The 14,288-nt window shown below is 36.4% G+C and overlaps 1 protein-coding gene across 1 annotated transcript; it reads left to right on the top strand.

Moving 5' to 3' along the window:
• The first annotated feature begins 6,759 nt into the window (after positions 1-6,759).
• LOC140226599 (echinoidin-like) lies at positions 6,760-11,234 on the top strand. Its single transcript, XM_072307057.1, has 3 exons — positions 6,760-6,872; positions 9,594-9,765; positions 10,801-11,234. The coding sequence occupies exons 1-3, from the start codon at positions 6,760-6,762 to the stop codon at positions 11,053-11,055; spliced, it is 540 nt and encodes a 179-aa protein (XP_072163158.1). The 3' UTR covers positions 11,056-11,234.
• Positions 11,235-14,288: the final 3,054 nt, after the last annotated feature.

Here is a 14,288-nt window from a genome sequence, read left to right as displayed (position 1 = left end):
AATCGCTTCGAAAGTACAGCTAGCAGAGCTAGCGAGTCTCAGCACCGTACTGCCGCGTGTCGTCCCGCCGGCCCAGGCGCCAGGGCATCAGAATCATGACACACACACACTGCAACCATCATGTACCAGCATCTTTTACAAGATCACCGCGCGCTTCTCTTGAGAGTCGCATGCTATGCTCATGCTCGCTCCATCACATCCATCCAGCACACACACATCGCTGCAGAGGGCAGCAGACGATCTGCGATTACCACTGCGGTGTTGACCCGAAAAATGGGTCATTGGTACCACCTGAGGTGGCAAGTTCTAGTTGCAGGGGCGGATCCAGAGAGGACAGCAACCGGCGCACGCCCCCCCTTTATTTTTTGTTGAAACAAAAGAAATAAAAAGAAAAAAATGGGGGGAGGGGTGCGTGCGCCCCCCCTTTATTTTTGTAAACACGCCCCCTCTTTACGGAATTCCTGGATCCGCCCCTGTAGTTGTGCATTTTGAAATGGCATAATCTAAGGATTATTTTTTGCTATGATAGCATTTCCAGAGTAGTAGCTTAGTCATAAATTTCAGCCATTAACCCGAACAATACCAAATATTTTTGAGGCTCCGTAACCATAGACAGGCACAGTTTGCCCCTTGATAATTTCCAGATTTTTCAACCAATAATCCCTCTTAACTTTGGCACGTTTAATGATGCTCTACAAAATGACACCATCAAAATTTCACTAAAAACACCGGATGGGGTGCACTCAGTCACAATACGCTGAAAACAAAGAAAAATTGTCAAAATAATGATATTCAATTGATTTGTTCTATATTATGAATTGGACATGTGGAGTAAAAATTATAATCAAATTGTGCTGTTACGGGTAGGCCTATTTCAAATCTACAAAGACAAAGGAACATATTTTTAGCCTTGTTTTGACAAACCTTAGTGCATTTAAAGGTCCAAAGCTTACACGAAAACAGTGCTTACCACATTAAAAATAAAGACAAAAATTAAGAGTGCGCTATAACCGTTTTAACAATATTAATGAATATTTCCTTAAAATTACCTTTGGTTATGATTGTACATTGTGTATTGTTCTGAAGCAGATTAGCAGGTGTTATGGAGAGGCTACTAAAAAGTAGTATTAATTAGGCAAAAAGTTCACTTCAAAAAATGAAAAAAACAAATGCCCAAAACTTATCAAATCATGTTTCTTATCCCACGTGAAGAAATTATATCGAGCCATGCTAGTAACATCATGATCACCAATAGTTGTTTTGAATATCCATTTCTTCTTGGACCAAACACGTCATGTCGAATATAAATAACCCCCATTACATGTTATTCATTGATTTCTTTATCTCTAATATTCAGCTGTAATTGCATTATGAACTTCACATTATTTTTATAATCTTAATTGATCCTTAGTTTGATGCGGATCATCAAATTCCCTATTTGTGGTATTCATTTAACATACTTATTTGCATCATGTGTAATCCACGTGTAGACTTTTCAACATTCAATTTAAGTTCAAGTTATGTACTTTTTTTGATGGACAGGTTTAATTTGAATACTTTTTAAAATGATTTTTCTTTAATTCATAAGCGAAATTGAATACTTGTAGAGATTTGGGGACAGGTGCAAAAGGAGTTGATACCTTTGCCGAAAATGGAGCATTCTGCCATCAATAATAAAAAGAGTGCGCAAATCGGTTAATGAATGATAATTAGTTGATTTAAGTGATGACAAACTGTTTTGAATGACGATGATGCCTGAGCAAGTGTAGCAACATTGAATGCTCAGTCTAATATGAAATTAAATGACAAAACAATGAAATTAATCGAAAAACTCATATTACAAAGGATATTTACTATCTTCACTTATCCATTCTCGAGGAAGTCTGAACTATACAATAGGTTTAATATACACTTCGGATTCACTTGCAGCAAACGAATGTGGTCTTCGAATTAGCTGTGAAATATTTAACCTATTTTCTGAAAACATTATTGAACAATATTTGGCATATGATATGAACCAAACACATACATAGTGAAATGTAACAACCTCGTCTTATCTCGGGGACGACTCCTATACATGCCATTTGTACTATGCTTGTCCTATACAGCTGGCGATGGAGTTGCATGTCGTCAGATCTCTCTTTTTTTTTTTTTTGCTTTTCTGGTCCTTCTTTTTTCTCTTTGACCTTCATATTGTACTGTACTTGTGTTCCTAATTTCTGCTATAAATACTGCATCTTTTGATTATGTGTCAATTCTTTCTGTTTCTGTTTTTTTTTTTCTTTTACCTGATCAACAACGATATTTCATTCATTTTCATTTCATTTCATTCTTATTTCATTTCCGGCCAAAGCATACAATATGACAATTGCATATAAACAAAATTAATTAATACAATGTAACTTTTGCATATCCAAATGAAATTTAAATACACGTCATTTGTTTACATAAACATATATACTTTAGATGAAGAAATACATGGACAAAATGTGACTGAATCATAACAAAGAAAAGGTCGGAAATGGAGGGGACTGCTAAAAAGCCAAGATTGTAGAATGCAGTCCCCTCGTGAGTAGTAAAAATTGAAGAGACAATGATTAGACATGTTCCTCGGGAAGTAGAACATAAAACAATACGCACACAAACGCACACACAGACAGAAACAAGCTCTCTTACATTATACGCGTGGAAAGAATAAACAGGAGGTCAAAGGCCAGAAAGGGACAGGAAGACAGAGGAAAGGGCAAAGGATGAAGAGTTCAAGGGTCGATGCCAAGGCACATGAGACTTCGGTCCTAGTATACCGAGAAGTGGACTATATATGAATAATATATTATAACGGTTATGAAATAAATAAACTAAACAAAGTTAAAGACGTTAGCAGCAAAGAAATCAATTAGCAGCTTTCAAAAATGCAAATTCCCAGTGATATAAGAATTAATAAAAATTTTCTTTGATTTCAAAGTAAAAGTATTCTGGTAAACACTGCTCTAAAGAATACAGGGCCGTCACATTTCATATCTATATAGAAGTTTGGATATCCTCAGAAAAAAAACAAACACACAGTCTATGCTGTTTTTTCATATTACCCTCAACATGAAATAATAATAATAATAATATAGTGGATACTTATGTAGCGCACATGTCCACCTTTCAGTACTCACGGCGCTTCAAAAATGAAAAGATAGATATATACATGCATAATAATTTTTCAAACATGACAACAGAGATCAAAATGGCAAACAATAAACAAACTTATATACCATCAGATAAAGAATACAATGTTATTGTTCCGAACATTACAGACAGCAAATATAGTCCTCATGCAGTGTGAGAGGAACAGATATGTTTTAAGTTTGGATTTTAATGTTTCTGTAGATAGGTAACTGATGCCACAACTTTGGTCTCATATCGGAGAAAGCACGATCACCCCATCCATGTTTTACTCAGGGTGTTTGGAGTAATAATGCATCTGATGATGAACGTCAGTTATAAAAACAAAACAAAACAAAACAAAAACAAGACAAAGCAAAAAACTACTTTTATTCTAAATAGCTAAATATAGATCATGTGATAATTGTGCAATATTTTTGAGTGATCCACCCTTCACAAGCCTTGTTTTTCAGTAGATCAGTTTTTTTTCCGTCACTATATCTATTTACAATATCATTATTTATCATAATGTAAGGCCTATTGTAGTGTACATTGTATTTGCATTATTTCGTTGTTGGCTGGAAATCACCGGAAAATGATGACTAGTTGACAAATGTCAAAATGCGGCAATATTTACATCAGAAGGAATTGTTTTATTTTTCTTTGTTTTTTGTGGGTTTTTTTTTTAAAGGAATAAACATTGTTTCCTAACCTTTCGATATTCCCTTCATTGTCTTGAATAAAGACTAAGCGCAAGGCGTTTACAGCAGAACACCTGGGGACAGGGCTCTTTGTTGTTGTTGTTGTTATTTCAGTTTATTTGGCGTTTATCATTCCTCGAGGAATATTTACGCCAAATTTATATTCATAAGATTACTTTAAAGTTTCAATTTTTACCCTATATTATTTATATTTTATTAAAATAATTCAAAAATGATATATTGTATCAAATAAATCTCCCTCACTGGCCTCGGTTCGAGCTGCCCAATCGACGATCGGATTTTCTGGCCAGCCCGCGCGCCCGGTTCGGTACCTTGAGCAGATTTCTCAGCAAGGAGGGCCGTGATTGGCTGTCCACCTGCCTGTATACAGTGGCCACTCCAATACACGAGAGGGGCTCGATCGATGCTCGTGATTAATTGGAAGTATTTAGCGCGAATTTTATCACAAATTTACATGAAATTAGAAAACAAAACAACGCTAAGATAAAAAGCAAACATCTGGGCTGTGTGCGATGTGCAGAATGATTAAATCAAAACATATACTTATCTAATGAAATTATGTGTTATGGTGAATCTTCTTGTCCTCTGGACATGACATAGCAATCAGGTAATTAAGGGTGAAAGATTACATCTCAATTCATCCTTACTTTAAAAAAAATCATATTGCCACGGTACACTGAACAAAGTACTTTATAATGATTTTAAACCTGGAATATAATGTGATTACATGTATACGTTGCCTATAATTATGTGATGCTCTACAGGTCAACATAAAGTGTACATTTTTGTACTTAAATGCCGACAATAAAACAATATTACATGGTATGGTGAAGCATTTTCAGCGTACTTCTGACCCATGCTTTGTTTCCGGCCACGAATTGTACCATGATGGACAATGGTTGTGTGAAATGTACCTGGGCATAAATGGTTGGGTTCAGGGTCGCCTTGTATCATCACAGCAGTGTGCGGTTATGTTCAACGTATATACAGTCATGATCTATTGACAGAATAATGATGCGGGGTTGTCAATCATACACAACTGTTCTTTATATAGTCGGACATACCCGTTTCAAAAGATGTTGACTAAACCATATTGCATTACCGGTATTTGTTTTCAATTAATAATAAAAAGATGTTCATGGTCAATTATAAAACATAAAAAACAATGACCTATAATTAGAGAGTGTCCTTACAGTTTGTATTCAACTATCTCTTGTGTAGTCTATGGACTATGTGTTTCTCTGCAAGTCGGGGGTCAAATTGAAAGGGTTTTGGGAAAGGGCTGTGTCCTGTAGGTTATTGGTCAACGTTAGTACATGTACCATGGGGTCAGTGTTTTCAGTTTCTTGATCAAGAATGATTCTCTGTACAGGATTATTTGGCAAAATTTTGCGCTATATTGTCTCGATGCCGGCATACTCTCTACATTTTCAGTTGAGTGGTCGGGCATGTTGAAATGTACCGTGATGTGTTGTCAACAGACCTAGTCCACATTGTGTATAAAAGTCTTTGTTGTTGTGTTTCCTCTTTTTTTTTTTTTTTTTTTTTTTTTTTTTTTTTTTTTTTTTTTAGCTTGCTGTGTGAATGCGGTATGACGGCACTACTCATTGACAATTAATCATACTCGGCACCACCTCTCGCAAAAATGACCAGTTTTTACCTTGCAAGCAATCGTAAAACTTTTTCTCTGTCTGTCCGCCCCCACCCCACCCCCCCCTCTCTCTCTGTCTATGATAATACCGATGAAGGTATACTTACTTTGTGCATAGATTTCCGTCAGTGTCTTTTAAAGTTTCTTAATTGTCTTGCGGGCTTTGGCATTGTAGTGTTCTTTTGTTACAAGATGCAGTATATGAAGATGCAATACATGATATGGATAAGCCTATATCGCATAAAAGGTCCTCTGCGTAAGAATTCCTGTTCCAATCGGTGAATATGTTAACGGTTATAGTAAATATCATTCGGTATTCAGGAAATACGGACGATGGCGATAACATTCATACAAAGAAAGATTTAATATTGTATTTGGATTGCTTTTATTGTTTCGACTGGAGCCTATAGAAAAAAAGTAACTGCCCAAATCCCTTCCGCAGATGGTATAGCTTTTCTTTTTTTTATCAGGTCGATCCATGCTTTTCTAGAGAAACGACGGAATGCTTTCGGTTGATAACGAAAAATGAGAATCGATCTGTGCCCCGAATTTCCGGGTTGGTTTCTTTGTTCTAGCGTGGGTTATTTTCCCCTTCGTGAAAAAGTCGAGGCGTCAGCCAGACGATGGAACTTGATAAAGATTATTCTCTGGGAAAATTCCCCGCAACCTTCTTCATTAATTTATTATTTATTATTTATTTTTCATCTTCATCATCATCTCCTTTTTCTCTCTTCCTCCTCTTTACACTCTCATCTCAGTCGCCAGACCCTTTGGGATATCCGGACGCGCTGACTACGCGCAAGACTATAAGAAACAAAACAAAACAAAAACAAAAAAGCATACTGACAAGGAAACAGCAGCGACATGCATAAACGCACAAGACAATGTGTTTATTAGAGATATTTACCCACATCTGTGTATACTTCTTTCCTGAAATATAAACATATATATTTTTTTAATTAACTTTGATATAATTTTCTTTTCTCTTCTCTGTCTGTCTGTCTCTCTCTCTCTCTCTCTCTCTCCGTCTATCTCTATTATATTCTTCATAGAGATTGCCCCATTGGGGAGACAGTATTTTTTTATTTCATTTGTGTGCGTGTTTTTTATATTCCTTGTGCTTCGAGAAAAAAAAGTGGAGAGGGTGTTTTGCTGTTCTGATAAATTAGCAAGCAACCAACAAACCTGGTCACTTGTATATTGGAGTCGCCCGATGGTACACAAGAACCAAGGATGACACGCGCACTGGTGATACTCTCCGCCCTCGTCTCGGCTGCCTCGCTCCTAGTAGGTGCTGCCAGAATCTGCCCAACGTACTGGACAGAATACAATGGATACTGTTATAGGTACGTACAATGTATGTTACGTAACAAGATTCTATCATTTTGCGGCGTGATGTTTGTGGAAAAAAAAAAACCCAAAACAAAACAAAAAAGTAAAACAAAACAAAACAAAAAGGGGGAGGGATATCTCACTCTTTATAGGGCAAATGCATATAACGATCTACCTTTCAGCATTAATGTTATAGGAGAATGCCGTACTATCCTTTCTTCCAATTTTTGGCATTATAATTACAGATTTTCATTATCAAGCCAATTAAGCTTATTTAGGTTGAACATTTAGACACTTGGACACCACGACAGAGTGTGGGAAAAGTTTGACCTCTGCGCGGTCAGTGGCTATTGGCACAGAAAAGTCCATGATATTATTGTGTTGTATGCACTGTCCAAAAATCCTGGCATTGAGAGAGTTAAACCAAAAATGTTACTCTGACAAACCGTCGTCGGCCTCGCCCAGTTAACAAATTGAAGGGAAAAACACCAACAGTATTCTCTAGTGTAAAAAAGAAGCCAAAATAGTTTCTTCTGCTTTTAATAAAGAAAAAAAAAATGGTTTCTTCTGCACATTACCCAAATTCTGGAATGCACTACCAGATATAAGATCAAACGGGTTCTTTTTCATCACTCAGTTAAGCGACTCCGTCATGAGGGCATAGCGTAAAAGCCCAGGTGCAAAGCATATCTTGCAAAGCCCATGACGTCTTCCCAATTATGTACGTTCACCTGCTATTTATGTTAGTTTGTGATGATGATTGTGGTGGCGGTGGTGATTTTCGATATCTTTACATTGTAAGGACGTGCGTTCCCATTTGAATATGTTTCGCTCAGCCCTCGTTCTGATTATACTATCACGATCTGGGGCCCGTTGCATAAAAGTTACTATCATGGTAACTTTGCCATCCAATGGTAACTTCCATGGAATTCTTGATTTTGATTGGCTGTTGAGTATTGTTACCATGGTAGTTACCATTGGATGGCAAAGTTACCGCAATAGTAACTTTTATGCAACAGGCCCCTGGACCCCGATCGGTCCCGATCCATCAAATCGGGAAAGAGCGGCAAAAGCGTACAGGAATCGATTGAAATCGGAAGCATCGTAAAGTAGCAGAGTTGTGACGACGGAACACGAGCGGTTTTTTATTTTCTTTTAAATCGGTAAAAAATTGTATACAGTCAGAATTTCTCACCGATCCTCCCAATCAGATTTTCTCCAGTTTGAATGCTCAAGACAAGCCGGAAGAACGTAATGGCAATGGTTTCTTGACGTAAACACATCAGAAATAATAATGTAAGATCCTTCCAAGCGAAGTAACGGCGGCACGAGAACGGGACGAAAATTGCAACATATTATAGGCAACGATGAGGTCTTGTTTCGGCACCTGTCTACCCAGATTATATAAGGACAATTTTCCCCAGTTAACAAGGTTCTCACTATTGCAACATTCTCAGTATGATGTGTTCCCGCACTACATTACGCTGGTTCCGTTGCATTTTTGCTGCTTTCATTTCAACTATGTATACTCCTTCCAAAACGCTTCCAAAAGGAGGTCCATGCAAGAGAGGCAAATGCGCGGGGCAATGAAGAAGTGCTTGATACACCTGTCTAGGCTAAACAGAGTAGCGGATGAAAATAGAAATGATCAGAAATAAAAGATCAAGAAGAGGAAGGAAAGGGGGAAGGATGAACCAGAGCAGATACTCCATAATGCCAAGAAATAGAGACTGCAACACGTGATGTTTAACGGATCATAAAGAGAAGAGTTTGTTGCACGATTAAGTTCTTACCAGCGAATGAAATAATCTACACCAGAAAGAAGCCAAAGTGCAAAAGCAATTATCAAGAACAATCTCTTAGAAAATCAGTGAAAGCATTATGGGCAATCTATATTGAATGAAATAAAGAACTGTTAGAATTTTTTTGGTCCATGATAAGGTCGTCTTTTGGTTGGAATTGGCAGTCAAATCGGCGAATATGATATATTGGCACATCTGGCACTTCAGCTCTCAGGACGGGGAAACAGCGTGATGATAATATCGCAGAGGCCGATCTGGAAAAGATGTCAAATTAATAGTGGAAAAAGGGCTTACTCGGGCATTTCATGTCCCTCTATATGGAAGCGTAATGGTCCTCACTTTCTTGTCTTTTTTTTTTTAGTGCTTCATAGCCTAAATACAATGTTTAACTTTTTATGATAATTATATTGATATTTTATATTACCCCCGAAAAAAGGTAGCTACTACATAATCTTTTGAGCCCCCCCCCCCCCCAAAAAAAAAAAAAATCTGATGGTTGTGTTTTTCTTTTTTTTTCAGAACCTGTAAATAGATATATATCACTCCAGACTCATTTGTCCATCGTCGCATGAAAAAGAGAGGTTCCATTATTCTTCAAATGCTATCTACAAGGAAAAGTGTAGTTGCTGTAGCGACTAAATGGCTCCCATTTTTGGATAGTTTCCCCATCAAAACAACAACAATAACACCAGCGGTACCTATGCGAGGCCGACTTCGAGGAGGTTGATTGTACATTAGCTACTTGCATAATTATGTCTATACACATTTAGGCCTAATGTAGTAAAGATATTTCGGTTGTTACAATCACATGTTCTGTTTGATGAACTGTAATCTTTTCAGAAAGTCGACTCGGACATAGAAAAGAGTTTCCCTTGAAGACACCAAACTTTATTTTTATTTGTTTGTCTGTTTATTTATTTGTCTGTTTTCTAGACACTTCAGTCGTCAAGTGACGTGGCAGGAAGCCGAGACACACTGCGAAGGTTATGTACTGCCCTCTGCCACTGACTGCAGCGAGTACACCACAGCTCATCTCGTCTCTATCGCCTCACAAACTGAGCAAGACTTTGTGTACACATTCTTCGACATGAATGCGAATGCAGAGGTACGTCTATTTCGGACTTGTAGTTTGAAACGTTGTGGTGATAAAAGGCAAGTTTGCTCACATGCATGTGTGAAATGATTGAATGCAGAAGTGTTATATGTAGGACACATCAGGGACAGTTTGAGGAAAATCAGACAATATGTTCAAAAGTTATGAACTTTTTTAAATTTCAAGCGCTGCCATTGCTGGATGGGAAGACTACTGCAGTTTGTCATGTCACAGGTAGATAAAAAGAAAATGTTAAGAGAATTCCACAAAACTTCTTTTTTAAGGAAAGTCCACAATCCCTCGACTTGTTAGTGACATAATTGTTATGGCTAATGTCATTTCCCCTGCCTTCTAGAAAAAAAAAACCAAGGCAAGTCTTCTTCTATTATGCTAGAAAAGTGAAAGTACGTTTAATTTTCTTAAATTTTAGTTAGGTCCTATATTCGTCTCGTTCTTGGTATGTGACGTCATAAACTAGTAGTCCTCTCATCAAGTGATGACTCCGTACAAACCTTTCTAACAAAATATCTGCATTATCAGAGTTCCTATAATGGATTGGTTCACTATACTGCTCAGAGTGAAATCCAGATCTTACCTTTAGAAAGAAAAAAAAAACATAAAAAAAGAAAACAATGCAGCATAGCCTTACTCTCATGCAACTAAAGTATGTTTGCATACTGAATATCACCTGTTTCCGTGGTGTCCATGATTGTGGTCTTGCAGCTATTAATCTCAAAAAGCTGTGGACAGCTAAGCAATCTCTCTTTTTTTTTCAAACATTGTATTGAACAGAATATGAAAATGGGTACACTATTGAAAATTCACATTATGTAAGGACATTACTTTCTCTTCCAACATTGAATGTAGCATGCTTTACGCGATAAGTTTACTTGAGAGTGAGAGGCGTACATGGGGGTATCTTGCAACATGTCTTTGATTGCTTGTATATATACACTTCACGATTTTCGGTGATAATTTCCGTTTCATTTAAAATTTGGCCCAATCTCTCTGCGCTCCTTCGACTTCCCGTAATGCACCTGTCTCCAGCCGGACGCGAGACTTTGGATCGGACTCAACGACATCTCCGATGAGGGCGACTTTGTACGGTGGTCCGATGGGACGACTGCCTATTACCACAACTGGGTGCCCGGTCAGCCCGACAACTCTGGCGACGAAGACTGTGTGCATTTGACCCTGAACCAGGGACATCAGCATGGTGACAAATGGAATGATCTAGACTGTAACTCCGACACCGTTTGTCACTTCATGTGCAAAGGACCGGGACGTCTTATAAACCTTTAAACACACACGCTTTGTGCAGCCGGTATGAAGTAGGATTCAGGATACGAATTTTCCCTAGTATTTCAAAAATACAGTGGGGCCTCGTCATGACGAGGTCGAAAAACAAAAGCAAATCCTCTAATACCGGAAGTGATTTTTGCCTGTCCCTAAGCTTTATATTTCTTTATAATTATGTTTTCGTACCCTAATATGCTGAGAAACCTCATTTTCATGAAATGGAATCGCATTATAATGAGGTCGAATTAAAAAAAAAAAAAAAATCCTGTTATAACAAGGTAATTTGCATGTTCATTATATTGCTGCTCAATATATTTCTTTGTTTTTGTGTTCTGGTAATTTATTGTTATGAGAACCTTGATACATGAAAAGCAATTTATTACCATTGCTCTTAGGTGCTCGTTGTAACGAGGTTCTCTTATATCTGGTACTTACTTATCAGTCGGCAAATAATCATGTGAAATACAGTAGCAGTGGATCTTTGAAATAAGGAAATTAAGCTCCTTGTATTTGACATTTCCTAATCAGTATCTATTAAAAAAAAACCCAACAAAAACCATCCCCCCCCCCCCATCGACCCAGAGTTGATTGCATACACTTGGCTATCCTCATGCATCTTATTTCCATTGTTCAATGCGACACAAATCTGCGTTCGGGATGTTTGGTTGTTCTATCGTTATTTCATTCTGCTTTCTGATAGAAGAGGTCTGAAGAGTTCTTTCTGAAGAGGTTGGCCGTGAACAGCAACAAAGAGGGAGTGGAAGAAAAAGAAAAAGATTTAATGAAAAAAAAAACGAACAAATGTACACGTTCTAGTGTCTGTACTCTATCTTTCTCAGAAAGCAATGTCAATACAAAATGTAATGATATTTATAAGTGCAAATGGAAAATTCAGATTCCATGGTTATAACATTCATGAAATTGAAATTCACAGTAAAACTAACGGGACTCTACTTAAAAACTTAACTTTAAAGAGTAGAAAACAGAAAAACCTCCAAAACATCAATCAAAATAACACGATTTCTATTTCTTTACATCGTAGACTTTATTTAAATAAAGTCTACGATGTAAAGAAATAGAAATCGTGTTATTTTGATTGATGTTTTGGGGTTATTTCTGTTTTTACTCTTTAAAGTTAAAGTTTCTTAAGTAGTGTCCACGTTAGTTTTACTGTGAATTTCAATTTCATGAATGTTATAACCATGGAATCGTGAATTTTCCATTTGAATATAATAAATTCATACATTTTAATTCATCAATAAGAATGATCATGAAAGCCAGTCCTGTATAATGACTGATAAGTACTCTTACAGCAACATGGGTGTGTGTGTATCTGTGTGTGTGTGTTTGTGTGTGTGTGTGTGTGTGCGTGCGTGCGTGTGTGTGTGCGTTGTGTACATAGGCAGGTGGTGTACTTTGTATGTTTGCGTCTATTGCGCTTGGTGCATATTATGATACCATGTATAAACGAGTACGATTTTGACCGATGCATGCTATGTTTTGATTTCTTTTATTTATTTATTTCATATGAAGTGCTTTCACCAAAAAGACGCTAAATCCATTGATAGATGATGGATTTAGCGCCTTTTTGAAGCAAGCTCTTCATATAGGCCCTGGAAATATATATATATATATATATATATATATATATATAATGTTTCTTGGAATTTTCCACGTGTTGGACTTCCAATACTATTATTAAGTAGAAGAATACTCGAGCACGCCATTTGTAGTTCCAACAAGGTTTTTATGCAAAGACTTATTGTATACACCGACGAAGGCCCTGGGCGGGCCGATTTTTTTTTTTTTTTTTAAGATAAAAACCTTGTTGGAACTACAAATTGCGTACCTGAGACTCCTTCTTCTACTTATATAATAATACGACGTTGCTTTAACGCACTTAACCCTAAGCTTTCGACCTTGGTCTTGATCACCACTGTACAATAGAACAACTAACGAAATCATAATTACAGAGGAAACATGAATTAATAATGTATAAGTAATCAGAATTTTTTATAAATTTACATAAATCGATCATAATATATGGAAATATAAGAAAATTCAAACAGTAGTCTAGCAAAATGTGACAAATAGTGGGTGCATGCAGGTATGTACCTATGCTTTTCGTACTTCACTTTAAAGGGATAGTACAGTTTTGGTGGAGATGAGAAGTGGGACTTTAATTGTTTGCGAGATACCAAGAAAACACTTATGATATAGTACAGAACATACCATTTTAAGAGGAATTCAAAGTTTATTTGATGAAAATCGGGTTTGGAATGACTGAAACATCAAAAAACAAAGTAAAACAAAGCGATCGTAATAAAGTGTGGGTCCCACACTTTATTAGAATCGCTCTTTTTTGATATCTCAGCCATTTCAAAACTAATTTTCATCAAATAAATGTTGAATTCCTCATAGAATTACATGCTCTTTCACATTTTATAAGAGGTTTCTCATTATCTCACCAAAAAATTTTAGAAACCTGAAATTTGGTCTCAACCATAACTGTACAATCCCTTTAAAGGACGACATCTAACCATTGAGTAAACAGATCTTGAAATACCTCACACACACACACACACACACACACACACACATACATACAGTTTCCTTCTTTTTGTGTTCTTTGCGGCGTATCACCTTGCTCGTCCCAATGAGATCAAGACTGGTTTTATGATTATTTTAGTATACAGTTAGGTTAGAGAATTTTATACGGTATGTATAGTGTAAATATATGATATGTGTTAAATGTATAATTTGATAGATTAGTATGGATATATAGTTATTCCAGGTAATAATGTAAGAGTGAATAATATTGATGGGGTTGTTTTGGTGTGAGTATAATTATACATACACGTATATATATATATATATATATATATATATATACATAATGATACTAGTAGTCCGCGTGTTGGTACCAGTAGAAAAGATGAAGAAGTAGAGTGGTAATGCATTTTACTTCCTCATCTTTTATATATATATATATATATATATATATATATATATATATATATATATATAATTTACTATATGTAATATGTTCATTCATCTATTTTTTTTTTTTCAGTTACGAGGGGAGCAAAATATGTAGTACCCTTCATTTATTGTGTCTATGTTTGAATATGTGTATTATTCATATTATAGTTTTCAGCATTTATATGTACTGGACCCCATGGAAGAACAGAATCATAATAATGAATGTGAAATGGAGAATAGATAAACAAGACAAA

The sequence above is a fragment of the Diadema setosum genome, chromosome 1 (genome assembly GCF_964275005.1).
Source record: "Diadema setosum chromosome 1, eeDiaSeto1, whole genome shotgun sequence".
Lineage (NCBI taxonomy): Eukaryota > Metazoa > Echinodermata > Echinoidea > Diadematoida > Diadematidae > Diadema > Diadema setosum.
The sequence above is the reverse complement of the archived record's forward strand: the minus strand, read 5'-3'. Positions and strand labels throughout refer to the sequence as shown.